General features: G+C 49.1%; 1 protein-coding gene across 3 annotated transcripts; it reads right to left on the bottom strand.

The window, feature by feature from the left end:
- Positions 1-4: 4 nt before the first annotated feature.
- On the bottom strand, positions 5-27889 carry HID1 (HID1 domain containing). Of its 3 annotated transcripts, none has more exons than XM_032706785.1 (20): positions 27230-27488; positions 27041-27151; positions 19903-20052; positions 17407-17577; positions 14379-14492; positions 12705-12811; positions 12129-12245; positions 11328-11550; positions 10883-10939; positions 10646-10786; positions 10173-10263; positions 9353-9504; positions 8000-8078; positions 7209-7373; positions 5799-6026; positions 5193-5326; positions 3608-3688; positions 3124-3215; positions 2638-2796; positions 5-2170 (listed from the first exon to the last, which is right to left on the bottom strand). In XM_032706785.1, the coding sequence occupies exons 2-20, from the start codon at positions 27128-27130 to the stop codon at positions 2107-2109; spliced, it is 2415 nt and encodes an 804-aa protein (XP_032562676.1). In that variant the 5' UTR covers positions 27131-27151; positions 27230-27488; the 3' UTR covers positions 5-2106. The 3 variants fall into 3 exon arrangements, with proteins under 3 accessions (XP_032562676.1, XP_032562678.1, XP_032562677.1); XM_032706787.1 differs by lacking the exon at positions 27041-27151 and adding an exon at positions 25080-25143; XM_032706786.1 differs by lacking the exons at positions 27041-27151; positions 27230-27488 and adding an exon at positions 27733-27889.

Below are 27889 nucleotides of genomic sequence, written 5' to 3'. Positions count from 1 at the left end.
CAAATGCATGTTTCAGTTAATCTTTATCTTTCTCTCCATAAGTAAGCAAAGAGTTTACAGTGCAAGTTGATTTCCACAGGAACAAGGATCAGACTCCAAACACCAAGAAACAAACAAAAAGGCTTCCAGAGGAACTCACAAAGAAACAAAGCAGAAAAGAGAGGACGGAAGAGATCGTGAGAACCAGCAGATCCATGGGAGGGAAGAGGCAAGCACGTGGGCCACGGGATGCCCCATTCCAGCCGTGAGGTGCGAGTGCCATACAATCAGAGACTGGCCCCACCAAATCACATTCTTCTAGACGAGAGATTTTCCAAGTAAAACAGAGACCTCACCCTGTTTACACCTGAACAGAGGTGGGGTCAGGATGGGAGTAGTGCTGGGTGGCAAAGTGGGTTGGAGATGGGAGGCAGGTGGGGGAATAACCTCTCTCTATTTCACATATTTCTTATCCTTCAGAAAATCGTTTGGGTTTTACTTCAGCGTTCCACTGGCCTAGGACTTCATCCCCTTTCAGTGCCCAAGGGAGGAAAGCACCTGGCTGCAGACCCTTGGGAGCTGGCAGCACACTACAGCAGCTCTCTGGGAGAGGATGGTCACACTGTTATCACTCCAGCTTCAAAGCTTAGACCAGGCTTAAAAGTCACAGAGTGTGTGACACATTTTAACATGAGGGACCTGCTTCCAGGCAGTGATGGCACTGGTTCTAAGCTGTGGCAAACAGTTCATGGCTAATGATTCTCCCAAGAGCCTGAATACCAGAGCACCAAAGACTATGCTTGGTGAGAAAGGTCTCAGTTCATGACAGCACCTCTCATTTTTTCACTGTCTAAAGACCACATGGGTCTAAGACAGCAGCCCCTCCCAGCAGAATATAAAATTTGACTCAAAACCCAGGATGTCTCCACTCACCAATGTGTAACCCCACATTACTGAATCAATCCAACAACAGTGGGTCTCCCACTAATTCTCCTTCTGGCTTCCCAGACTTCACTTGGGATGCTTGGGACCCAATACATTCAAGATCCAATAACTTGGTCACTAGCAAAATGCCCTGAAGAATTAAACTTTGCCTCAGCACTCCCCACTCCCTACTGACATGGAGATGCTTTTCCTCCTACAACTTCCAAATTCCTCCTACAACTTCCCTGAGTGCCTCCCTCAAACCCCTGCCTTAGACAGCAGTGTGCAAAAGACCCTTCTGCTCCTGCATTGCATCAGCCTGGCAGGCAAAGATGGAAGGATATGGTTCCTTTCAAACCCAGGTGACAGTGTCCTTTCAGTCAACAGAAGACTTAAAAGAGTTTAACAGTCAGGTCTCTTCTCCTTGCTCTCACTGAGCCAGTCCCTTCCTCCCTGTGTGCTCACATGGATTAAGGAGGGCTTTCCAAAGCCAGACATGCTCCCCTGCAACAGCCCACCATCAAGGACAGGCTGCTGGGCCTGGAAGCCAAGGGAAAACTTCTCAGTCACACCAGTGTAAACCCCTTCAAGCAGCTTTCCAGGAAAGGAGTAGAGAGATTCAGAACTGAGACACAAAGTTTTCCTTCAACATCATCTCCTTTCCTTTGGATGGGAAGGACTTCCCTATATACAACTGAGACACCAGGGAGACACCTGCAGCCAGAAGGGATGCCCTGGAAACTTTATGGAGCCACATGAAAGTAACATCAGTTTCCAAAACCTGTCTCCTGCAGGAATAGCAGCTTCTCCCTTGCACCCAATATACAGCTAGTCTTTTTCAATTAAATGCTGACTCTCACCAGGGCAAGGACAGGGTCAGATTGGTTTCCAAACCACATCCAGAAGCAAAAGAGTAACAGAGGAGCTAAGAACAGTCTGATTTCTAGTGCAACCACAACAATGGACAATCCCTTAGATATCTTTCACTCAAGGTTCGTGGTGAAGGGTGAGGGAAGAGAAGTGAGCTGGGGGGAGGGATGTCCAAGCAGGTCCCAATTAAAGCTTTAAATGACAGGGAGGTAAATGAAGTGATTGTCCTTTTGGTCTCTCAGCTGAAAGTGAAATGCAGGAATAGCTGTGATGAAGCAGCACACCGCAGTCCTTAGATCCAGTGTATTTCTCTCAGTAGAGGTAAGTGCTCTCTTAGACCCGTTGAATTTCAAACAGCTTCACATCTGTGTCATACCAGATTGGGGGATCCACATTCCTGAGAGAGAAAAACAAGAGCCACTTTACTCTCTGTGGCCAGGTACATGGAATTCAAATTTCCCAGCCAAGATTACAGCTGCCTACACAGCACACCTTCAGCTTTGCTTAAAAGGAAATCGCTGGTTGAGAGACAATGCACCTGAAAGGGATGACAGTATCCACAACATCCCACAAAGCCAGAGCTTTGCATGAAATCTCTGCACCAGACCCTCCTAGGCAGCTTTTCCATTCCCTGCTGCTGCCAGTTCCCAAACTATCAGTACTCGCAGAACAACTCCCTTCATGACACCCACTCAAAAGTTTTGGAGCAGTTGATTCACCCCAGTCTCTTCCAAGGGAACAACATCTTTCTATCCTGTAAATACGAGACGATCCAGAGCCGGCCAAGTGCACGCTATTCCCTCTACAGGCCCCCCAAAAGTCAGACTGGAAAAGACCAACTCAGACTGCACCCAGCTGGTTTACCTCAAATAAATAACTCCCCACATGTAGGTGCGGAACCACATGGCAGTGCCCGAGTTGGCCTGGTACTTGCGGATGAGGATGGGGTGAGGCACCGGCAGCAGCCCCACCAGGGTGCCGTGCTGCAGGAACTTGAGGATCTCCGACTCATCCGTGAGACCCCTGCGAAGAGACAGGCCAGGAACATCCTCAGTATGGCCCACAGACACCCCCCAAGACTGCTGCAGCACAAAGTATCAGTCCAAACAGACACAGACACAGAGCCAGCGACCGTGGCCAGCGAGAACACACACCCTCTCTGTAAACAGAGCGGAGAAGGGATCAGACAAACACGACGTTTGGCAAGGAAAATAACATCTCTGCTGAGCCTGTGATGTTTTCAATCATGCTTTACAAGCTTTCCCCAAGGGCTCTCCAAATTCAGACTCTGCCAACCTCACAGAGCTCCTTACACACTGCACAGCCCCTCCTCTCCAAAAATCTACTTACTTGTCAATGCAGATCTTCTCCACCTGAGGGACCAGCACCTGTAAGAGCCGCATGATTGTCTGCAGGGGAAGCTTTGACTTCCAAGACATCACCTATAGAGGTAGGAAAGCAGCAGGGAAATCAGTGCACTGCATTAGCAGTCTTAATACAGCTGTCTCTGCAATCTCTGCAACAAATGAGGTGTACAAAAATTACAAAGCTGGTGGATGAACTGAGTGCACAGGAGCAATACAATAAATCCCAGAGCACTGGAATTATGAGGAACCCAACGAAATCAGTGGGGCATTGGTTTAAAACAGGTAAACCAAAATATTTCTTTGCAGATGTTAGTAAACTTCTGGAGCTTTGACCACAAGTCAAAGACATTCCCACTGAGGAAATGCTGCTCTGGGAGAGTTGCTGATGGCAGGGAAGGGGGTGTGTGAGGTATTTCTGCCACAACTCTTTTCCTCATTATTTATTTCCTCTGTCCAGGTTCCCTTACCCAGTCAGGAGTTGGAGTCCACTGTGCACTGGAGGATGCACTAGAGAGACGCCTTCGATCCCGCCGGGAGTGTGATGCCTCCTATCAGTAAATATTATTTTTAAACAAACAAAAAACAAACAAAAGCAAATCACACTTAAGAGCAAGAAATACAGTCCTCTTTCTGCTAATGTTCCCCACAGCTTTTCCAGAGCTCTGCTGGGAAAGATAGCTCAGCCTGTCCCTAGAATGCATCAAACCCATCAGACCTTCATTCACCAAATCCATACACTTTGAACCAGGCAGTGGCAATATTTGATGTGGTTAAGTTGGAGGACCCTGTGGAAGGTCACAACTCCAGTCACCACTTCTGACACCCTGCTGCAACAATCCACAGTGGGAGAGTTAAAACAGGACTGACAACAAACAACTCAGGCATGGTTCTTTCTTTTGGCATAGGGATTAAAGAGCTAAGGGCCACAGCTTTTCCAACTTGTCTACTGAGTATCTCTGGGATTTTTGGTGTCCATCCTGGAATATCTTAAAGAGCATTTTTCCAAGGCTGGGCTCTTGGCGACTCCTACCTAACAACTCCTGCCTCTTGAGGAATGACACACGCAACCTGGCTTTCCATATTCACAGCAGGAATAAAGGAAATAACCCTCTAAAATCACTGTCAATCTCTGCATGAGGTGAAAATGGAGAGGTTTCTTCCTTTAGCAAGGCACCCTGACCATTCACTACTATGGCCCAGAGTTGACTTTGCTACAAAATAAATGGGAACAGCACTTCCTTCCAACAGCCACCCTGCACCTCCACATGCATGGGCTCATTCATGCATCACCTTCACAACCAGAAACAGCCAGTTTGGGGCAGAGCTTTGCTGGAAGCCGATAGTTCTGTGCCAGTCCTTTTCTGACTGGGGAACAGCTCGAGTCAGCTGCTGGACACAGATGGAATGACCCACAATTAGGTTTTATGGGCTGCTGGAAGAAGAAAACCTTTCTTCTGCAAGTTCTCACATAATGACAACATAATTAGCTGTGTGCTTAAGATACCTCACTGACCATAGGCCTTCACCTGGTACCAGGTTAGGCCAGGAAGGGTAAGTAAAACTCATCCTGGGATATTCTGTTTATTCCAATTTATTCAAAGCCACTCTGAGGACAGTACCCCAGCCAAGTCCTCATGGGAACACACTGTTCACCGGCTAACAGAAGATTCTGGTAAAGCTCTCCATCCCAGAAGGGAGAGGAAAAAGAAGCATCAGTAAGAACGAGAGTTGAAAACCTCAGGAATGGGAATATATGCCTTTGCAGTTATGCACTTGCTGCTGCTCAGTAGTGCTCACATTGGAGAGTAGTGCTTTCAGTAGTGCTCACTCGTGTGCCCCAGCTCGTGTCACCAGCACAAACATGAAACACCCAAGATGATGCAACAGCGCTCCTGAACCACGTTGTTTTCCAGCACTGTGCACATGTCCACGCTGCCTTTAATACGATGCCTTTCCTCAATGAATGGGCCAACCAGACCTTGTCTTCTAAGCACCCCATTTCTGCTCACTTCACACCCCAGACCTCCCCTGCACACCACTGTCTGGCCTTACCCCGCTCCAGGGCTCCCCATCGCTCAGGGCTGCGGGTGAGTTTCCCTCTGGAGAGAGCTGGGAAGCCTCGGGCTCCAGGGAACGCATGGTCCCGTCCTCTGACACCTGAGACTTCTCTGTGAGCTTGTCAATTCCTGTGCTCAAAAGAGAAACACAAGTGAATTAAATATGTTTAAAAGGAGGGGGTTCTTATCTGACCTATGATGCACAGACATCCTATGCCTCTGCTGACATTGGAAATCCTCTCCTTTCAACTGGATAAGCAAGACTGAGCCTTGATTTCATCACCCCAGAGAAGTCTGTCTCAAGGAAAATGCTCCCTTGCAAGGGGAACATAGATTCATATAGATATAGTTAAACTGAGGCAATAGGTCAAGATTAGGGCAAATGGTCACGTGGACACTAAGCCTGACAGGAGAGAAACTCAAGGCAGTTTGTTTGTGATCAGCTTGGGCAAACTGATCTGAAACTCGGACTGAAAGGCAGTTAAGTTATTCACAGATGTAAACTCTTAATCTCTCCACACCCAGTGAAAGGGTGAGTCCACAACGTATCTCACAGAGAAAACAAGCCTCTCTCCTGCTCCAAATGTAAACTAAAGCTCACCTGGAGTAGCCACCAGACTGGTCTTCAGTGTCCCTGGTTCAGCAGGGGCAGCAGGACGTGACCCTTCCATGGAGACCCCATCCTGGGAGTTGGTGCGAGAAATGGGCTCAGGGGTTTTCTTCTTGCGCTGCAGACCCTTCTGGATGGACTGGGAGTCCGTGGGCAAGTTGGCCAGCTGGTGAAACACATTCCGCTTGCGGATAACGGCATAGACCAGATTGGAGTTCCCTGGGAATCACAGCAACAAAACAAGCAGAGAAGTGAGGCCCAAAGAGCTCTGCCAATACAGCACAGCTCACTGGGTACACAAAGCATGACTGCAGAGATTCTGCAAGCTCAGAGAACTCTGCTACCACCCACAAAGGCAACGGCACAGGGAAGAAAGAGCAGAGCTCAATATCCTCTTATCCACCACAAAGCAGTACAGAAAATTCAGTGAAATCCTTCCTAGGCTGGAAGGCTGACAAGAAATGGCTTGGAGAGGGATATTCAAACAACTGAAAGGAAAAAGGATCATTTGAACCACATATTAGCACCTATTTTGGACAAAAAGGTTACTAGCCAAGATTGAACATTTCTCCATCTTCAAAAGAATTCACAAAACAAATCAGGGCGCTTCATTTGAGGAGAAATAGACTTGAAATAGCGAAGCAAAACTGCCACAGTTCTTACTGCCTGCAAGATAGCAGAGAACAGAATGAAACCATCCTCTAATATAAAACACAAATTATACCCACGGAGGCTGATTTTGGACTTGGCAACCACCACGTGCAGGATTTCCATCAGGGAAGCAGAATGGGCATTCTTGATTTGCAGGTTTAAACAAAACATTAAGTTTTGAGCAGCTTTAGGGACCTCACTTTATTATTTCTTTGAGGTACAAGATTGTCATGCTTTTAAGAGGGGAAGCAGAAGGCATTTCCTGGAAAGTAGCAAGTGCGAGAACTTTGTTTGGATGGGGTTGTTTGGTCCTCAGCCCCAGTGATCTGCCAGAGCACAACTGAGAAGCACTGTAAATGTTTAAGGAGATGGAAGTTATTTTGGTCCCATCACCTGCACTGCTGAGCGACATGAGCACTTTCATAGCAGCATTCAGCCAGTCACAGTTTCAGTGTTACACACTCACTGTCCCCTCTTCTCCCCCTCTATCCATCTCATCTTCTGGCCTGCAGGAGGCTGAGGTTGTGCTGACAATTAGCTGTCATCTCATTTTGCTCTAACAAAATTTCTCTAGGTCGGGACCCAACAGTGATTAACGACTAATCCAACTTCTCAATCCTAGGCAAGGCTCCATGTAGCTGATTTCTACATTTCTCACCTCATCTGTTTGGACTTTCTCTGAACTTCCATCTCATGTTCTCTTGGACTAAACTGGTGCAAACCTACTAAACACAGTAGTCACTTTCTTACCATCAAACTGGTACTGAATGATGTTGTTGAAAACTTCCAGCAAGAAGAAAACGAGGTGGTGGTTCTGGACAGCAGAGAACAGGAACCAGGTGGTGGAAAAAGCCTCCAGGAGATGCAGTAACTTGTTAGCAGCCACCATGGAGAGAGACTTCAGGTATGGAGACACTGTGGAAGGCAAACAAACGAAAACTGGAGAAAGAACCAAGATGTATTTATTCTCAAAGATACACCACTAAAAATGTTGTTTTTATCACCTTCCCACCCTGCACTTCTGAGAAAGCCTCTGAGAAAGCTGAGTCCAACAGGGTTCCACAGAAGTATTTCCAAATAAAAAAGAAGTAAAACGGAGATATTGCCTAGTAAAGGGAGGCGCTGCTGCTTTTAGAGGGTCTTGCTTAGTTTTACATTAGCAACGGTATCTCTGCTGTGCCTCCTGAAAAGCTTCTCAACTGAAGCCACCTGGACACTCAGCCCAAGGGAAGCCACTGCCACTGTGGGGAGGTGGCACTCCCTGCTGGAAAGGAACAGCACTGCCAAACACACCAGGCGTGCCAGCAAATGTCCTTCTGCCACCCCAAATGGGCTCCAGGACTCTGCTGTCCCTGCCTCTGCCCCATCTGACCCTGCAGCAGGCCTGATCTGCATCTGGTACCTCCAGCACAGACTGGAAAGGATGAGCTTCCAGCAGTGGGCACTGGTCAGTGTTAGGGGACACAGGCAGGGGTGCAGAGAGAGGGGAATGAGAGCAGCCATCCCTGTTGCAGGCTGTGGTCTCACCCCACAGTGCTCACCGTTCACTACAATGGTGAGCAGGCAGTCGAAGAGAGGCTGCAGCCGCTGGTGCCCGCTCGTGATGATCTTGTGAAAGACCTGTGGAAGGAAGGAGTTCTTGAGCAAGGCAGTACCTTACTGAAAGCACCCTCTCAACCAAAACCAGTGCCACCCCCACACTAATCGCTTCCTGACACCATTCCTTCCTAGGCAGGGCCCTGCACACTCCACAATTACACAGGTGGGGAAGGCTGCTCTCACTGCAGACTTGCGCTCCACGAGTACAAGCTTTCATTTGCAAGGAATCCTTTGGGAACATGATTAGGGCCCCACAACACCACAAACAGAAACTGACTGTGAGCTGTTCCACAACATTCAGGCAGCCTGGGACAAAACTAAACCACCAGGAAGTAAGAGACATCTTTACTTCCAATGGATTTTGACTTTGAACCCTTATGAGAGCTGTTTGAAATGTTACAGAATTAGTCATTTTACAGCTGATTTTAGCGTGAACTTCTAACTCAAATGTTTGTACTATTTTTAACTACACCCTCAGACATGGAAAGATTCAACTGCCTTGTAACCAGTTCAGTCATTTCCAATCTTGGCCTTCCCAACTCTAGCTGGCATGTCTGTAGAGAAGTCCTGACTGTAATTAAAACACAGAGATGATCTGAGATTAATGGAATGTAATAGCAAAACACATAGCGTCAAGTGCAGTTGTGGTGGACAGGTTTCTTCCTACTCCTTCTAATGGGAATCTCCTTTTGGAGGTTTATGAGAAGCTGCTGAGATATTCTTTTCTGGCAAACGAGCACTAACACGACAGGAGGGAATCACCCAAGGCTGGTACTGCAAAGCACACAGCTTTTGTAGGCAGTGCTGTGGGCAGACTGAAAGGTGAATGAAACCTTGCAGCAACACAAAGCTGGAGGGCTGAGCTTGGTATCACTGTTGTTCCCATTGACAGATGTGCTCCACACAACCCTGGTTACCTGGCACAGAGCCAGATCTCCTGCCTTCCCCACCTACAGTCAAGTCTGGTAGAGGCCATGCACCCATCCCACTCATGCCAGTTCCAGAGTCCTCTGGACACCAGCCCAGCACCATCAGGAATCCTGTTCTTTGGGATCATCTCATGCAGATGGAATTGCACCTCTTGGAATTCCAACCAACCACCTGCCAGACACATCACTTCAGGTTAACAGTGTGCAAAGATCCCACCAGTGCTTAGATGCATCCCACACACTTCCTAGCTACTCAGGGGGCTTCCAGTCTAGGGAGGGTGAGTACACTGAAGGAGGACAATTGTTTGTGGAGGTATGAAGCAGGAGCTGGGAGGGTCAGAGGAGAGCTGCTGGAGCTATACTCACTATGATGAGCAGATCTGCATGTGTCCCTGTGAAGACAGGGATATCCATAGGCACTCGGACAGAATACGGCTTGTTCAGGCGAACCCCAAAGTTACGCTCCCCACTGAGAAGCAGCAGGATAAAGACCCCAATGTGCATCAAGCCCACTCGTGCTGCAGGAAAAAAAAAAAAAAAAACAGAAAAACTCCACGTGTCACAGTGAGACCCAAGGGAATCCTGAGACAGAGGGGCAGTGAGGAGGGAGGAGAAACATTATGGGACTGAAAAAAACCTGCACAGACCAAATTATCCTGATAAGGGACATCCCACAGAGCTTCCTCCGTTGTCAGTGCCAGTGTCCTTCCCAAGCACATTTATGTAACACTACAGTGTTAAGCCTTGGACAGATCATGTTTTTCTTCATTATATTCTTGATATAAACTTCTCATCATAGTAAGGAAGATCTGACTTCTCTCCACCACAGAGTGACAAGAGTTATACCTGATTTATTCCCAAGGCAAGAGAGGATTGCTCATTTCTCCCTCCTCATGGGAGAAATGACACAGTTTTCAACATGAAGACTCAATACGAGTTAACACGTGCTAAGGAAGAATCTCCCTTCCCTATGTTGTAGGATAGATCATGTCCTGCTTCTAGTCTGTTACAAACATTAAAACCTAGCTAACTGAACCACTCTACTCCAAGTCTTAGAAGGTCAGGAACACACACTTGAGATGCTGTCACATGTAAGTGGTAGAGAGGAAATATCTTAAAAACCATCTTAAAAACAGCTCCACTGTCAAGCACAAATCATCCCAAATATTGAAAACAACCAACTTACACTGGTCTGCTCTGGCATCATTGAGAAAGTACAAGATTGGGACAAGAATGTCCAGAACATCGCTACTCTTCAGCACAAAGAATAGGAATTTCTGGAAGAAAAGGGAGGATTTCAGACAATCACAAGCATATCTGGTTTCCTGCATCATCTGCAGAACTCAGGAGAGGTACTCTTGAGTTAATTAGTCTCTCAAGAACATAAAAAAGCCTGGTGTATGCACCAGCTCTTCCAACTCCAGTGTTATTTGTAGGGTTATTATAATAATTTCTCAAGCACAGACCTTCAGGAGCTGCAGCCCCCCTCACAGGCCCCCCTCATCCAGACCCTCAGCCCCTGTAGCAGGGAGCAGTGCTGCTGACCACAGTACCCCAGAGCCATGCTAACTACCCACCACAACCCCTCACCAGGGCTCGGTCCAGCCAGAGCCACCCCAGACAAGGTGGGGCAAAACCCAGCAACAAGCAGATCCACACCTTGTTGAAGTCACAGAGTTTCCAGAAGAGGACGAGGAGTTCCTGATGGAATTGGATCTTCTTGGCAGAGTTTGGCAGGTAGGTCTGGACCAGCGGGTTTGATAACAAGCGAGCCACTCCTTTCAGGATGAACTGGAAATCCTGCCAACAGACCAGGAAAGAGACTGTGGTGGGCCCAGGGATAATGCAATCAGCATGAAATCAGACAGGAAACAGTGCAGGATGGGAGCACATTACCTCCTCTCGGTGTATCCTTGAGAGGTAATTCACAAACAGATTGTCTGGTCCAGGAGGCTGTGTTCAAAGAAAAGGAGGGAAATGCTTGCTGGCAACAAGGTTTATTCAGGAAGTCAAAGTGTGACCACTAATGTCCCTCACTTCAGCTTTCCTCTCTGACTGATCCAGTTTTAAATGCAAGGAGACAGAGCGCTGCAGGGAATAGTAAAGTCAGGGGCTTTTCACTTACATGCTCCTGATTCAAGGCAGTGACCAAAATCTAGTGTTTTGGTCATGTACAGGCATTTAGTGGCCTACAGGACTGAAGCAGGACCGGATTAGAGAGAGCAGACTGCAGGGGGAGGAGCAGCGCTGGGCCCTACAGCTCAACATTCAATACAAGTTGGTGTGGGAGGACCCCGGGGAGTTCAGGAGAGAAGCAGATAGAAACCCCAGTGTCACTCACATCCACATCATCCATGGCTGTGCCAGTGGTCGTGCCATCCACGGTGGGACTTGAACTGGTGGAGCTGTCATAGTCCAAAGTGACAATCAGCACCTGGGCCGCCTCCTCCACCAGAGGCTCGCGGTAGTCAGAGAACAGCAGGTGGTTGTAGGGAATCCCATAACCCACCGGGTCGTAGGCACAGACAACGTTCAGGAGAGAGGTGAAGAGTGGGAGTGCATGTCTGAGGAGGAGAAAACACTTTCAGAAGGCAGAAGCAGGAAAATAAAGGTGCTGCTTTCAGGGAAGGACAGGCATCCCTCTCCCCCAGAGTCTGGAGTCATGATAAAATACCATCATCTTCTTTAACGTGGGACAGTGACCCATGACTGAGGAGCCCAGACATAAGAGCCAAGCTGGTCTCCTGGACTGCAGCTGAGAAGGGAGATGAGAAAGGCCATGTGGCCTCCCAGAGGAATCCTGTGCAGCAATGTGAAAAGGGAAAAGGACCTCAAAGCTCTCTAGGCCCTGGAAAGACAAAACTGTCTGCCTTCAGCCAAGTCTGTGCTTCCCAGGGCAAGTGTCACCTGAGGAGTTGGAAGTCTCAGAGGAGACAATGTCACTAGAGGGCGGCATTCATCCAACACAACCACCTGCTGCAGTGCCACGCCACCATCCCAAAGGAATGCAGTCTACAGCAGGGAACAACCCCTGGATGTTGGAGGTAGCCAGTCCTATGGTCCCCCATTACCAACACACTCCATGAAGCAGATCTAAAGGTTTTTCTCCCCCTGGCACCAGGGCCCCACCCTTCACCCTCACCTGTTTTCCGTAGAGCAGAAAAACTGTACCCAGGGGTTGGTGTTGCTGCTGTCTGAGGAGGGAGGCAGGTACATGGCCTCGGAGAAACAGGTCAGCAGCAGCTTCAGCAGCTCTGTCCTGAGAGGAAGGAAGAAGTTGTCAAGGCGTAGAGCAGGAGGCACAATCACTTACCACAACAACACATAAGGAAGGCTCAGTCCTATCAAGAAAATCCTCCCCAGAGAGACCTAAGCCCATTTCATTTCCTAAGCAGTACAGCTTTCACTGGCACAAAGTTTGGCAGAACTGCTGCTTACAAAAAGAGAAATCCAGTACAGAGCTCCCAGGCATTTCCAGAACAGCAATGTTTATCCAGTTCCTGTTGCAGACACTCTGACTCCCATATCATAATACAAAAAGCTATTTAAAAGGTCAGCTGAGGTTTTTTCTATGTTGCCAGTCCTGTTAGCTCAGAAAGGAGCAAGCAGAAAGCCCCTTGGGAATCACGGATACCCACAGAAGCTAAGAGCTCATCTCCCCCAGATCTCCCCCTCCTGAGCCAGTTTCTTTCCATTCTGCCTTTGCAGAAGCTCTTACCTATTCAAGTCATGGATGTAGTTAGGCTGTGGAGAGTGGGCAAAGCCCACTCCTGCCTCCCAGATGTACTCACAGCTGTCGATGGAGTGGATATCTTCTGCTGTGTCCTGTGGGAGAAATAAGAGGTTGGACCACAGAAGGCAAGAGCCAGAGTTGGCAGCATTAGTGGTATCCAAGGCAGTTCAGCCATTCTCTCTACCAAAGAAACCAGCAGAGAAGCATCCAGACAGTTGGGTCTGTGCAGCATCTTCCCATGCCTAAAAAAGCAGGTGCTGATGTCTTCAAAGAGCTCAGCCTTGGTGAGTAAGGGGTAAGAGAGATGCAGGCACTGTGCATGATGGAGGGAGCATCCATTTCTAGCCATAACATAAGGGCTGACTTCAGTGGGAGGACAAAGAGCAAAACAACATGGGTGAGTCTCAGTTCTCCTTTGCCCATTCCCTCACAGTTCTTACTCCTCCTCTTTACTCAATGCTGCTTCAGCAAATATCCACCATGACCTGTATCTCTGAGGTCACGTGCTCTGCCATGAACATGAGGTGGTGGTACCATCTCTCTCCTAACCTGAAGTCAGACCAGGCCCAGGGAGGGAAGCCAGCTCAAAGGCTACAGAGGCTGCAGGCAGCAGACAGGCAGCCAACAGCAAGGAACATAAATCATTCACAATCTCAGTGTCTCATTCTAGTTGCCCAGAGCACTGAAAAACCAGTCTGGCTGCTGCCAAGTGAAAATCACAGGTGCAGGTGGTGGGGGGAGGCTCTCCCAGGAATAAACACTGTCACCCTGACTTGTGCAATCCATCCCAAGTGACAACAATAGACAGCAAGTCCATCTGTTTCAGCCCCACTCCCACTTATTCTTAGCACAGGGGTAGCTCTGATCCAGCCTTGCCCCTTCACTCTCAGATTTCAACACTCTTTCTACTACTCAGAAACCTCAAGCAATCAATTTAGTACCTCAGGTTTGTCAGGGAATTTTGCAGCCATCAAATACACAGTGGTTTAGCGTGCTCATTTTTAGTTTACATCAGAGCTACACCAAAAGGAGGGATGCCCACTTTTGTTTATAGACCAGATCTATAAAAAACACCAGAATCACTGATGGGAGAGAGGGAGGGAGGTAGATGCACCACAGCCTGTTCTTAGCACACCTGGTAGGAGATCCCTGCTTCAGGGAACTCCTTTGAAGCATAGACCATAAGGATCAGAACACATTTGTCTTTGTTGCCATGATATAAAGAGGGAGAGGAGGTGGAAAGACACAACAAAGACCATCTACTCATTCAGGCAAACAGATGCTTCCTGCCCCAGGCTGCACCAAACTGCCAAAGAAAGAAACAAGGTGCTAAAGGTCTCTGCTCTGCTGGCAACAACAGAAGAGCAATTGTTTTCCAGCACAACCACCTTTTCCTGATGGGTGAGCTGTATTGTGGGGGTAATTGCCAGCCACTCCATTTGGGACTCATCCAGCTGTCTCAGAACACCTGTTTTATAAGGCACAAACACCACACAGTGAACGCAACATGCTGATCAATATTAGACACTGTGGGTTCAATCTCGGCAACTCCATATTTTCCTGCCTGCAGGTTTGCAGGAAGCTGCTGGAGTTTTCCAGGATACCCCCCAGCATGCAGCTCATCTGCCCCTATGCAGATAATCTCATGGTTTAACTCACCACCGTGCTCCTCCGGTGGCTCTGCACAGTGAAGTCGGGGCAGAAGAGCAGATCAGTGACAGCGAGGAGCAATGACTCAGCCAGTGGCCGAGCATTTTCATCATCTTCATCCCCCTGAGGTGAGAGACAGAACAGCATTGTCAGCCCAGGGATAGCAAAGAGCACACAGTAACACCAGTATCACACAGCAAGAGAAAATACACTCCCCAAAAACACACAGGGATGCAAGACATTGCAAAGGAACAAGAGGGAGAAACGCAAAAACCCAGTCAGCACAGGAAAGAAATGTTCCCCTGGATGGTGGTGACAGGAACAAGCTCTTTAATGACAGCAAACTGAGCAGACAAAGGCCTGGAGACGTCATAACGGAAGAGTAGCACTGGATGGACCTTGCCACGTGGAGATGGTTGATTTACTGAAGACAAAAGGAAAGGGAAGCATTTACAGAGAGAAGGATTTTACAGTCACAAAGGAGGGTGATTCGGATGATGCACAGAGCCATCAAAAGGAAGAAGCCAACCAGCAGTAATAAGGTGTAAAACCTCTCAAAGTCCTGCATGGGCTCCCAGAACTGGAGGTGACAGAACCGGCAGAGGCTCCGTGCATCACACAAGGACCACCTCAGCCCACCACGGCAGAGAAGGCACAACAGCAGAGAGGATTTGCCATCTCCAGTGTTCATAGCAATCACTCAAACCACGCATGGCTACTCCTCTGCAGCCGTTGCCACGGGAAACCTTGCCAGATCCTGCCTGTCAAAGAACATCCTGGATGGGAGGCCTTCCCCACCACACACTGGTGCTTGAGAGAAAGGCAGGGAGCAGGAATGGCAGGAGCTTATCTACCTCAGCCAGGCCTCTGTCAACCTGTGCACAACACACAGCTCTTCAATCACAGTAGGCAGCTCCCAGAGATAATGGTCTGTGTGGCTGTGACGGTGACAGCAGGAAGGATCCAGCAAACAGATCCCGGATGCAAGGAGAGGCACAGAGAGGGTGGACAGAGCCAGCAAAGATGGTTTTGCTTGGGCTCATGGTCAGAGGTGAATGATCTTTGCTAAGATCACCTCAACTACCAGAAGAAAATCCCTGCAGGCTCCGGGTACCACCACATCCAAAATGGGTGACACACAACAAACCAGGAGATCTGAACCCAATACAGACTCCCTTAGAGAGCAGATCCATGCTCTGGGAGCTCTGCCATCCATCACTGCATTATGAAGCAGGTGAAGGATAATCACAGACATATTTACTAATGGTCCATACCATCATCTTCAGTTCCCTGAGAGAAATCAGCCTTCAGACAGCAAAGTTGTTGCCTCTAGATTAGACATGACCCCAGCTTCCCTAATGTCCCAGGGCTGTATTTGTTATCCCAGCTCTACAGCTGCATATGGTTAAATGAGGGAGCACACCAAGCACGCTGAACCATAACTCCACCCACACTCAGGAGGCACAACAAGCAGGAGGGTTCCCCAGCCCAGCACACATGCACTGGGCTGGATTGCCTTGGGGTGACCTCAGCACTCTGAGGCTGAGAAACTCTCTCTTCTAGGTGCTGAACAAAGCGGAAACATAGGAGTACCAGCAGCCTGGCTGGCTCAGAGCACCAGGCACCCTGCATGTTGCTTCCCAAAACAAGCTGCTCCATTGTTAAGCCTCTCCAGCACTCCCTGGCCCCTGCAGAGATGAAAGGATGGGTAACCACCACCCTCCCAATCAACCAGATCACAGAGCAGGACTAGCAAAGACTTCCCTTTCCACCACCCAGAACTTCCCCTTGAAGTGGCCTCAGGTGAAGCAGATTAGAGGTGACAGGCAGAGGCAGCACAAGGAGCAAGTTTGTACCAACCAGAATCCTTCTGGACAAAATGTCCAGAATACAGCTGGATAAACACATCATGTGGTGGGTGAGCAATTGGCTCACAGGTCGAGCACAGAGGATAGTAATGAATGGTGACCTGTCACTAGTGGGCTTCCACAGGGCTCCATCTTGGGCCCTGTGCTCTTCAAGGGCTTCATAAATGATTTGGATGCAGGACTTGGAAGGGATACTAAGCAAGTCTGCAGATGAAACAAAACTGGGAGGAGCTGTTGAATCCCTTGAAGGCAGGGAGGTCCCGCAGAGAGACCTTGACAAATTAGAGGACTGGGCAACCACAGGAAGTTCAACAAGGGAAAGTGCCAGATTCTGGCCCTGGGATGGGGCAACCCCAGATGTATGGACAGACTGGGAAATGAGATGCTGGAAAGCAGTGCTGGGAAAGGGACCTGGGGGTCCTGGTCGATGGCCAGTTGGCCATGAGTCAGCAGTGCCCTGGCAGTCAGGAGGGCCAATGGTGTCCTGAGGGGTATCAGGCCCGCATCATCGGCCGGGCCAGGGAGGGGATTGTCCGGCTCTGCTCTGCACTGGGGTGGCCTCACCTGGAATATTGGGGCAGTTTTGAATACCTAACTCTTTAACCACTCTTGCTCAGTTGTGGGCTTCATCTCTCAGGCTAGGCCCCTGGTTAAAATTTATCACTCAGCTCATAAGCAGGGTATTGAGTCATGATGCCCAGAGCTTTTCTGGCACTGTTCACTTTAAATGTGACATTGTAAAACTGGTGGAAACAACACCCTGCTGCAGTTTGACTTGAATCTTAAATCAACTTTGGGTAATGGAACAAGGTCATTTCAGTCTAAGAAAGTCACACAGCTTTTAGTACAGCTCTCATGTTCATTTCAATTCACACCTCCAGTTATACTGGAGAGGACTTCACTCACATACCAGCACACTCCAACAGCTACGCACCCAAGTGAAACATTCAGATGTTTCAAAGATCTGCAGCAACCTGTGCTGAACAAAGCAGCTGAGGGTGAGAGGAAGAACAGCAAGAATCAAAGGAAGGGAAAGAATTTAGAAGATGCCACCTAATTTCTGACCAAATAGAAATAACTGCAATAAAGTCGCCCCCAAATGTACATAAGTGTCTCCTCACTGCAGCCTCCCCATCACCCTCCAGAAAGAATAAGTGCCAAGGACAGACCCCTCCTCGGCCAGCCCCAGGGACAGTTGACCAGAAGAAGCCTCTCCAGTCTGGGTCCTCGAAGATGTAAGGCAGGATACGGGTGAGGAGCCGGCAGCAGTTCAAAACGATTTGTCTCTCCTTCTCCGTGTGGCAGCCGCTCTCTGCTCCCTGCACCAGCTTCTCCACGGCCTGAAGGAAACAAAACCAAGGCAGGTATTATTAACCTGGGCACAAAGTAGCAAGAGCTGGGCAAGTCTGTCCTGCTGGTGACACCCTCGCATAGAGTTATAAGCAGTTACGAGGAGTCCATTTTCTCTCAGTCAACTGGTACAGGCAGTGTTGCTGTTTGAAACACTGCAAAAATAGGGTTAATGATCTTAAACAGACCTTCCTTGAATTTCTACTGTTCCACTGCAAGAGACCTCAAATGCCAGGGCTAATCCATGCAGCACACATGTGGTGCCACGTGACACAGCCAGAGCACCAGAAGGCTCCTTCCAGCACTGCTCCATGACACCACACACTGAAAAGGGCAGATCAGATTAATCAGCCACAGCACCCGAGATGCAGCAGGACCAAGGCAGCAGCACTGTGCTGCACGGTGTGCGGTGCTGGCATGGGATGATCACACAGGAACACACAGTCTGACAGATCTGTCTGTGCTGGTGTGATTACAGCAGAGACCTCTCCTGACTCTGGAGGTGGGAGCTAAGCTGCCTGTGACTGTTAAGTGAAGGGATACAGCCCCCAGTCTGTCAAAGTCCTGCAACAGAGGGGGGTGGCAGCCCGAGTTTCCCCGCTGTCCCTGTGAACAGGACTGCTGCTCTGCAAAGAGCTTCTGGGCTGAGACTGCAGCCCATCCAATCGCTGCTGAAACTGCCAGTGGAGAGTCACTGGGATTTTCAGAATAGATGCAGGTCTCACCAGGCAGCAACCACAGCCCCAGGAGGCAGTGGCAGGAGGTTTTACCCACAGACAGAAAAAGGCAACTCCTTCCCCCAACAGTTGCACCCACTTGCTCTTACTCCCTCATCCCAAGGGGAAACAGAAGGAAATAAAACCCGAAACATTTAGCAAGTATTCACCTTGCTGCTTTTTAATTCATGAGGTCATGTGCCCCTGCTTATTTTCATGGCAGACTGCCTGGGTCACTGACTCTGCCAGCCTGCGTCACTGCATTAATGGGTGTTTAAGTGCTGTTTGTCCCAGGCTGTCACACACTACTCTGACTGAGCTGGACGATTTCTTCAGGCATATTTATGACTGTACAGCCTGAGTCTCCAACCACGACTGTAAATGACAGCTCAGCCACACCGTCGTGCTCCCCACGAACACAGCACTGCAGTGGCACACTGCACTCAGCACAGGTCAGGGCCCTCAGCCTGGCAAAGGCACTTCTGGAGTCTGCAGGCTCCTGTGACACTGATATCCCAAGATCTAGGGCTCATGGAGAAACAGCCCTGCAGTCACAAGGTCTCCCAACACAACACATCTGTTTCCAACAGGGAGAAGAGCATATATTTTAGTCTTGGTTTGGGGAGAAGGAAGAAACAGAGTCAAAGGGGTTATGTAGTCACTACAGGTCTCCTAAACCCTTCTCAAGTCCCAAACTGCAGATTACCAGAAGACAGTACTAGGAAAAAATCATTCCATTTTCCCTCGTGTTTGTATTTTTTCTCAATTATCCACTACATGCATTTGTCTGAGGTGCAATTCACAGTCAGAGCTACCTTCACTATGATTCAGTAGGTCTCATTCACAGTTTGTACAGGAAAGAAAAACAGGATGGCAACAACCATTTAAAACTGGAAAAATGCCATTCCAAGTGTTTTTCAAATACAAATTCAAGCCTACTCTTTGCATGGCTTAAATCAGGAGCATTATTAACACCTGCACTTTCCCAGACAGAATAAGTCTCAGGCTGTTACTCACCAGCTTGACAATTTGCCAAACCTGGCAGGGTAGGAAATGTGACTCAATGTCCCTTGTGCTCTACATAAGGATGTGGCAACATCAGAAGTAGCATCAGGAATGTTCCATTATCACAGCAGAAGGAAGAAAGGTCTTAAGATTTCCCTCGAACCTGTGCAGTGACAGTCTCCACATCCCTCTGGGATTTATCAGCTTGAAGCCAGACTGGTACATGGTGAGATGCAATTTGATGCAGACAAGGAATAGGATGTATCAGCCTCATCACAAATATGCAGCCTAGGTACAAAGTCCCCTGAGCAGCAAGCAGTTTATACAGGCAAGACCCAAGAGGACAGAGTGAAATACAACAAGGGAACAAGAGGAAAAAGGCTCCAAAGTGATCAAACGCCAGCTGTGGTCCGTGTCTTCCATGAGAGGAAGGGCTGAGAGTTAGCCTTAGGAGGAGACAGGGACAAACGAGCACATTGTGTGGTATAAGGAAATAACATGGCACCTGTCTCCTCTTGGGAGCCACACTGCTATTGATCCAGGGACACCTCCCTGCTAGCACAGCACCAAGGAATAAGACAGCACCGACCTTACCTTATAGCACAAAGTCGCCAAGTTGGAAGGCGACTCTTCTCTCACCGCTCGGATCTCTGCAGCTGGTACAAGGGCAAAGACATCCTGCACTGAAGTGGCTGTGTCTGCCCAGAACTGGTCCCAAAAAGCATCATCCGTGGCCTCCACGGGCTGCAGAGACACAAACGTGGTTACAGATGCAGAACTACCACTCCACAAGGTCCAAACACAGGGGTTGAGCAGCAAAACGTTCATGTGCCCAACTGCATCAGACTGGGAATCCCCAGGTCTTTCATGGAGCCACAACACACACAAGGCTGCCTGTTTGTCTGCAACTGATGCAAGTATTCCAAGATCTTCACCACTGCACATGGGCCAGGCTGTTCTCGTGCACTCTGTCACCTTCAGAGCAAGCCAAGGATGCTCTGAGTGTGCACTGGAATTACTTGTACTGTAACCCAAGTCTCAAGGAAGCAATCAGGAACATCTCACATTAGGGCACAAACAGACCCAAGGAACTGACAGACCCACCTCAAAGCACTTACAGAGACAATGCAATTGATCCTTCTGCATCAACTATTTTTAGGGAACTGGACTCGCTGCAGCCAGTCGCTGCCAAGGCTTTGTTCTTAAAAAGCACTAAGTGAGCAATTCAAAGAGGAAGATGGAAGGAGGGGACCAAAGCAAGCAATCCATTTCAGACCTGTGGTTTGAGAAGCTCACCCCTCCAACCCTGGGAACGCACTTCTTCCCATTACTTTTTCTGCAGGTACAGATCATTTCCACTTTTACCTGCTCTGAAACCCCACTGCTCAGGATGCTGTCCATAGGGACAATCAGTTTGCCAGATAGCTCTGTACAGCTGGCTGCAGAGTCACAGAATTATTTCTTCCTGACAGTGTGGCAACTACTTAAAAATCAAAACGTTGACAACAACCTGGGTGTCAGGTTAAAAGCAGCTGAACAAAGCAGGCTGGACCTTGCTTTGCCCTTTATGGCTTTGCAGAGCCAGAAGGCAGCACTGGCCATTCAAGGTGAAGCAGAGGCTCAGCCACACAGGGTCAGCTCTGCCTTCCTGAAGAAGCAGCTTGGTGATGACCTGCCTCTTCCCAAGAGTGAAAACACCAGCACTGTTTGTTGAACAAGACATCTCCATTACACAACACCTCAGGCATCCAAAGCCTGGGAGCTCTGAATGATCAGGAAAGACTTAACTTTTCAGCCAGACTAAAACTGAACACAGCTTTTCCCAAGTAACTACTAATATTTGCCAAGAGATAGGCATTGCCCAAACACGGCTAGGAGTGCTCAAACCACCCAAGGCTCCAGCTACCTGCCTGTTTACGACAAGCAGTGTGAGAGAGACAGATCCACGATTTCAGCCAGAAGAGGAAAATGGAAGCTTTCCCAGGAGTTTTCCCAGCCATGCCAAGGTGTGGTGGCACGCTTGGCAGGTCAGAAGAGCCACACACCTGAGCACCCCCAGCCGTTGGTTTGGGGTGAGGAGGAGCCTCCTGCCTGCAACCAGCACCAGCTCCAAAGCAAACAGCACCTCGTTAAGGGCGATAATCAGCACCGTGGGCGGGTCTACCATGTCAGATGGGAAAAGGACAAAAATATGAATGTGTGCTTAATTTAAACAACTCCTGCCCACTCCCAGCTCTGCTGTAGTAGGCAGAGAACTTGCCCAGCTCTATGCTGTTTCTAAATGCAGCTCCAACACCACTTGGGGGAGAACAGCTCATTCACTGCTCTGACACTGAGAAGTGCTGCGTTGCCCCCTTTGCTGCCACCTCCTGAACCAACAGCCCCAGCCCACGGGCAGGTGATGTGTCACTACCACCAAAGCCCAAAAAGTGAGCAGGGCTGGCTGCCCCCAGACTGGTACAGCAGGTTATTGCCCTGCACCTCTCTGCCTTAACACTTCAGTGCTGCAGAGGCTGTTTATTGCTGGTCTTGGTCCTGCCAGCCATGCAACGAGCCAGCCCAAGTGACTCTCCAGTCTTGAAAAACAAAACCAGAAAAAAACTACATGTTTTTAGGTATCTTAAACTCTGTTCTAATGCTGAAATGCTCATTTTATCACCTGGCCACCAAAGCAAGATCCTACTAAACCTACTTCACAAAAGAGCGAGCAACTTTTTCCAACTGGAAATGTTCAAGGTCACAGCTCCTCAGAGAGAATCTGTAGGAACAGCACAGTGTTCACAGCCTGACTTTCAGCTTCCTGAGCCTGTGAAGAAGCTGTGCTCCTTGTTACCTGAGCATGAAATGCTTAATGGAAGGAAAGCTATTTTGCACATCTCATCTCTAAGTGCACTGTTCGCAGAGAGCCAATTATTTGGAAATCTGATCTATGCAATGCATGAAACACCTTACACTTCCTACCCCTCTTTTCCAACCACACACCACAACCACATGTATAATTGCCACACCTACGTCCTGGCCGCCTGCCACAGCCACTCCCACCAACAACAGCGAGCAGCAATTGCTGCTAATTGGGCATCATGCATAAATAATGGCTTCACTCTCATCTAGAGGGGAAGCAGAAAACCATTTCCCTCCAGCAGACACTGATCCCTTTACCTCCCACTAGCCTGAGGCCTCCTCAGAGGCTGAACACAGCCGCTGTTTTACAGATGGCAACACAACACGGACTGAAGAGCAGGGCCTCCGACTGAAATCCCAGGGAGTGGAGAAGCACAGCGGTGATTACCCAAACTGCAACACTGGATGTGCAGCCCTGGTAATGTCTCGGCTGCCATCTTGGCAACCAGATTATGCTAAAACACCGGTTTCTTTCATTTTTAATAGCTGCAGCAAGGCAGCTCCTCATCAACAGATGGTATCCCGTGTACAATCCTGGGACACGGATTCAGTACTGAGTCACTCAGATCCCTGCTGCCCCCCTGTTTTAATTACCAGTCTGGCATCATGAAGCTACTCAATCCACATAATATTCATCTCCTCGACAGAACAGTACTGGCTGTTTTTAAGCTGATTGTATTCTGCACACAGCATCTCTGGGGATCTAAATATCCATTTCCTCACTCTGAGCTTATACAACAGCCTGTATCCAGCTCACAGCAAAGGGAAATACAGAGACCTAGAACAGTCTTGTTCACCAGCCAGGGATATCTTCATTTGGAAATGTCAAGATTTAGGTACAAGTGTTGGTACAGCACATGCTGCACTCAAAAATCCCAGAGCACCTCAGCCTTGACAGTGCCTAAGCCAGAGAGCTCGCGAGGAGCTGAATCCTCACCAACGCTGTGAGCTGGGGCTGCTTTGGGTCCTCTCCATCAGCAGAGATCTGTCCTCTTTCAGGGAGAGAGCTGCAGCACAGGTAAGAGAGAGCCTGACGTTCCTCCAGCACAGTGCAGACAACCAGCTCTGCACCAGCAGTGCAATGAGAATTAGAATTTCATCACTGCCAGAAGAATTGAGGGATCAGCAGCTCGACTGTACTCTGGAAACGCAACTGGCACATCTGGAGAGCAAAGGAAGTTCCTGATCCCCACACACCCCACCAGAGACTGCCGAAGGTACAGAGCTGACCAGCAGAGAGGGGCCCTGCTGCCCAAAGCAAGCTCCACACCAATGGGTGAGGTGACTGTAGCCCAGAGTGTTGCTGAGCACGCAGCGGGCAGAGCTGCAGTGATGTGACATCTCAGAGTGGGCAAGGAGGGACACTTTTGCCTTCAGTTCCCTGAGGCAAGGCGTATAGACCTCCCACCTGCAGGCTGGCCAAACAAAAGTGAAACCAGTCCTACTGGACACCTCCAGTCTTTACTTCCTAATAGCTGTAAATGTTGGGTTACAGGTTCTTTGAAGCACACCACACACATGCTGCAGGAGTCAGAAGAGGATGGTTTGCAAGCCTCATGCCAGATACTGAGCAGAGAATCACAACCCTGAGCAGGCAAACAGGATACCTCACAGGAAACAGGAAAACAGAGTGGGGCTGACCACGTCCTAAAAACAGGAAAAGTTCCCAAGACACAGCCTCCCCCATTCGTTACTGTCCTCAGCCTGACGCCAGCACCACCTTCACTTTCTTTTTCAGACACAATCCCTGACAACCTCAGACAGGGCGAGTGTTTGCACCTCCTCCCAGCTGAGAGCTCTCCACCCTTACAACTTACATGGAATGCCCATTTCCAACAATTGCCCAACAGGTCCCCATCACAGGAAGGTTGCTGCAAACCATCAGCAGAGAACAAAGGGAGAAGCAGCCACTGGTCTCTCTCACTGTGTTCTCTTTTTGCTGCATGCCAACATGCCAATTAAGCATCCCACTAGCCAAGGTAGCGAGGTGTTTGGGGCAGGGACTCTTCCTGGCACCCGACAGCAGAGCAGGTCCCCCATCCCTGCCCAGGGTTTCCAGCCCATACTGCACAAGCTCAGGAGATATGTAACAGCAACATGCTCCTTTCCACCCCAAATGAGCAGAACTGTGGCATGTAATGACCATTCATGCAGCACTTGATTGAGCCCTAGTTCAGGCCAGGGATTAGTTTGAGGCAATTCACACACCTTTGTACCACCTGTTTGTTAGCCACTGTGCAAAAGAAAAGCTTGAGGACAGACTTATTCAAAATATTAATAACTAACAAGATTTCGCCCCTGCTGCCAAGGATGGCAGCTCCACACAAGTTTTGGAACAATGGTAAGTTTTCCCATAAGGTCTTTGCAGTCAGCAGTGCAGAATCAAGGTGAGACTTCATGAGTCTGCTACCAGTTCTCTGCTCCCACAGCAGAGACAGTGTTGCAAAGCAAACTGGAAAATGGGATTTGTAGAAATCTGGCAGGGAAAGCCCAAGACGAAAAGTCAGCTGTGTGAAGTGTTAGTTACAGCTTTGCTTTTAAGGCAACTTTGCTTTTGATCAACCTGAGACACTTGGACAGCTGAGTCAAGCTTGAACAAAAATGGGCTGCCAGAGACAGACCTCTCTCCGAGCTCAAGATGTGCTTTTATCAGGCTCAAGTTAACAACCCGTTGTACACCTGCATTTCCACAAGGGGGAAAAGAAAGGACTGGAGTTTGTCCCTCGTGTTTGATCTTTCCTGTCTCTTTCAAAGCAGAGGCATAGCTAGCATTAAAATCTAACAAGCTCATTCACAAGATCAAAATTTCTTATCTTCCAGTCGGTTGCTGGCAGGATTCCCAACTGACTGGAAAAAGAAAAGGTGCTTCCCCAGCAGTTAAGGCTCCCAGACCAGTTTCCTGCTCTGTCAAACTCACAATCCATTTCCCTTCACCTGTTAAGTACACAGCACTTTTATGGGCAATTCGGGAGGACTCACACATTCTCTACTATAAAGCACATCTGTTTCATTATTAAAAGGATGGGCCCTACCAATTTAAAGGTGTGCAGAGTAATGTAATATATATCTTGTGAAAATCTTAAAGCCCATTTCCCCGTGTGTGATTACAAATATGCATCTGTGGCATAAGCTAATTGCTTCCTTCTGGTATTACTGCCCTTTTTAATCACTGAAGTAATTCTGAGGTGATTTTTCTTTTTTAATACTATTACACTTTCAGAGTTTCTCTTTGGCAGTTAAAAAAAAATCAATTAAGTCAATTTCATTTGTGTCCAGACCTGGTTCCACTTCCAAGTTCTGGGCTCCACATGTGCTACAAGCATTCAAGTGTTATATTCCTTATAGATTTAATTTTTTTTTTAAGTGTTCACATGGGAATACTCCTTTTTTAATTAACAAAAGCCTGGAGATTATAAGAACTTACTTTTAAGAAAAATTTAACTTCAGTGCCAACTCTGAACCTTCACCAGTGAGTGAACAGTGCCTTCTGCTCAACCACTTCTTCCCACCAGAGCCTTAAGAACACCTCACAGTGCATTCTAAGCTCACGGTTTCATGTTACTGATGACTTGACTAAAATCTATTTGTCCAGCTCCCTGATGTCAGAGGAGAAGGCTGCAAAACAGGAGACACGCTGCTGAGGAAGCAAAGCATATTGTGAGCCAACAGCTTGGAAAGCTTTGGCTCTGCCCACTATTGCAGCCTGGTTTTGGATCCTGGGTCTCACGGACCAGGTGGTTACGTGGAGGTTTTGCTGCTGCTGCGAGATCAGAAGGCTCCAGGAGAGCCCAGTCACGCGTTCTGCACAAGCAAACACCAGTGCCCTTCCACAGTATGTAAATATGGGAGTGCCCACACCCCACCCTTTTTCCACATGCAGTCTCACCTAGACCACAGAGATGTGAAATGAATCCAGCCAAGAATGAAGCTTTTGCTCCTTCCTTTATTCGGGGCCCCAGTAAACCTTCTTTCATTACACAGGTCGATAAACCAGGGGAGGGAAGTGCTCCGCTCCCTTCTTGGCTGTTGATCCGAGGAACTGCCTCATACAGGATTTTCTTTGTGAACAGCAGACTGGGCAGATACCTACAGGCTTGATTTACTCCCCAATCTCACTTTATAAGCATGTTTTCCTATGAAGAAAGGACAGTCCAAAGCTGAATGGTCCAAAGGCACTCTGACAGTGCCTGGACAGTTCAAAGGCACTCTGAACTATCTGCCATGCAGAAGAGACTTTGAAGAAGCCCTTAAAACATTAATTCATTCACTTTTCTCTTTACATAGAGATGTTGTGAAACATCCATAACTGGAGGTTTTTAAGAATATATTCACCAAAGTCATTCCTGAGCAATGCAGCTATAAGTGATACTGCTTTAGAAAGTATCAATATGTTTTTTCCAGGCTCTTCCACAGCCTTACCACCTATGATTCATTTCCCACTCATAGCCTTCATCTCTTGAGTTTTCACAGATTTTCTCCTATTACCCTTTACCCTTTTGTATCCATACCCTTTTCTTTCAAATTGTTAACTATCTTTTTGCCATCAACCCCAGGTTTTCTTAGCAGCTGTTATTGTCTCACCAACCAAAGGTGGATTTTAACAGTTGTTCACCATCATAGCTCAGAAGAACCTGAGATGTGACTTCTCAAAAGGGAAAAATCCCTCTGCTCCTTAGATAGAAGGACAGACTACTAATTTTCTGCCAGTGTGCTGCTGCTACTGGACTCTCCAGTTAAGATAAAAATTAAGCTAACTCCCAGGACAGGCAAAACATCTGTTAGACCTCTAGGCAGCCACCCTCCCTACACACAGCCCTGACTTTCACTTAACTCCTTCTCCTCTGCAGCCTGCAGAAATAAAGCCTTGTTTCACAGGTCCCAGGTGGAAACTGCTTCTGCTGCAAACAGCATGGCTGGCCATCGGCCTTTTAATCGGCTACTACTGAAAAACAGGACAAGGTTCTCCACCCATGATTCAGGAGGGGGGGGGAAAGATAAAGAAAAGGGAGCACTGGCAAACCTTGCGGTGATGTAAACCTGCAGCTGAATATATCAGGAGCCGCGGACACCCCTTACGGCAGCAGCGTCTGCTCCGTTACCACAGGACGCTGCTCAGCAAAGCACAAGATGTCACCAGAGGCGGTGACAGTGGCCGGGCCCTGCCAGCCCTGCCCCGGCCGGTGTCCTGGCGATGCTGGTGCCCCTCCACAGACCGTGACAGGGCGATGGGCAGGGCCGGCCCAGACCCCTCCAGCACCCCGGCCCTCGGGCAGGGCCGCGCTGAGGGAGCCCGGCCCGGGGCCGGCCCTGCCCGCAGCCCCCGCACAGGGACCCGCTCGGGCCCCGCTCTCCGGGTCGGGCTGGGGAGCAGCGGCCCGGCCGCCCCCTCCCCGCAGCCCCGGGGGTGTCTCCGGGCAGGGCCGGGCATGAGGGGCCCCCTCAGCCCGCCCGGGCCGCGCCTCAGGGCGGCTCCCGAGATGGCGGGGCCCCCCGTCGCCCCCCGCCCGAGATGGCGGCCCTCACCTGGGTCTTGGTGGTGAGCTGGATCACCGCCTTCCTGAAGTTGAGCTTGGAGTCGGCGCTGCCCATGGTGCGGCCCGGCTGCGGGCAGGGCCGGGCAGGGCTGTCCCCTCACGCCGCCGTTCCCCGGGCCGCCGCTGCCGCCATCCCCGTGCCGGCG

The sequence above is a fragment of the Chiroxiphia lanceolata genome, chromosome 19 (assembly GCF_009829145.1).
Source record: "Chiroxiphia lanceolata isolate bChiLan1 chromosome 19, bChiLan1.pri, whole genome shotgun sequence".
NCBI lineage: Eukaryota > Metazoa > Chordata > Aves > Passeriformes > Pipridae > Chiroxiphia > Chiroxiphia lanceolata.
This window is presented reverse-complemented; position numbering and strand designations above follow the sequence as displayed.

What these genes read in the sequence shown, in the direction of transcription:
- HID1 (XM_032706785.1), bottom strand. Translation starts at nt 27,130, where the DNA reads ATGGCCAGCCATGCTGTTTGCAGCAGAAGCAGTTTCCACCTGGGACCT. An exon ending in ATGGGGAGCCCTGGAGCGGG is followed by an intron (nt 3,689 to 5,192) that starts GTAAGGCCAGAC and finishes ATTTACTGATAG; the next exon opens with GAGGCATCACACTCCCGGCG. An exon ending in GGACTCCAACTCCTGACTGG is followed by an intron (nt 3,216 to 3,607) that starts GTAAGGGAACCT and finishes CTACCTCTATAG; the next exon opens with GTGATGTCTTGGAAGTCAAA.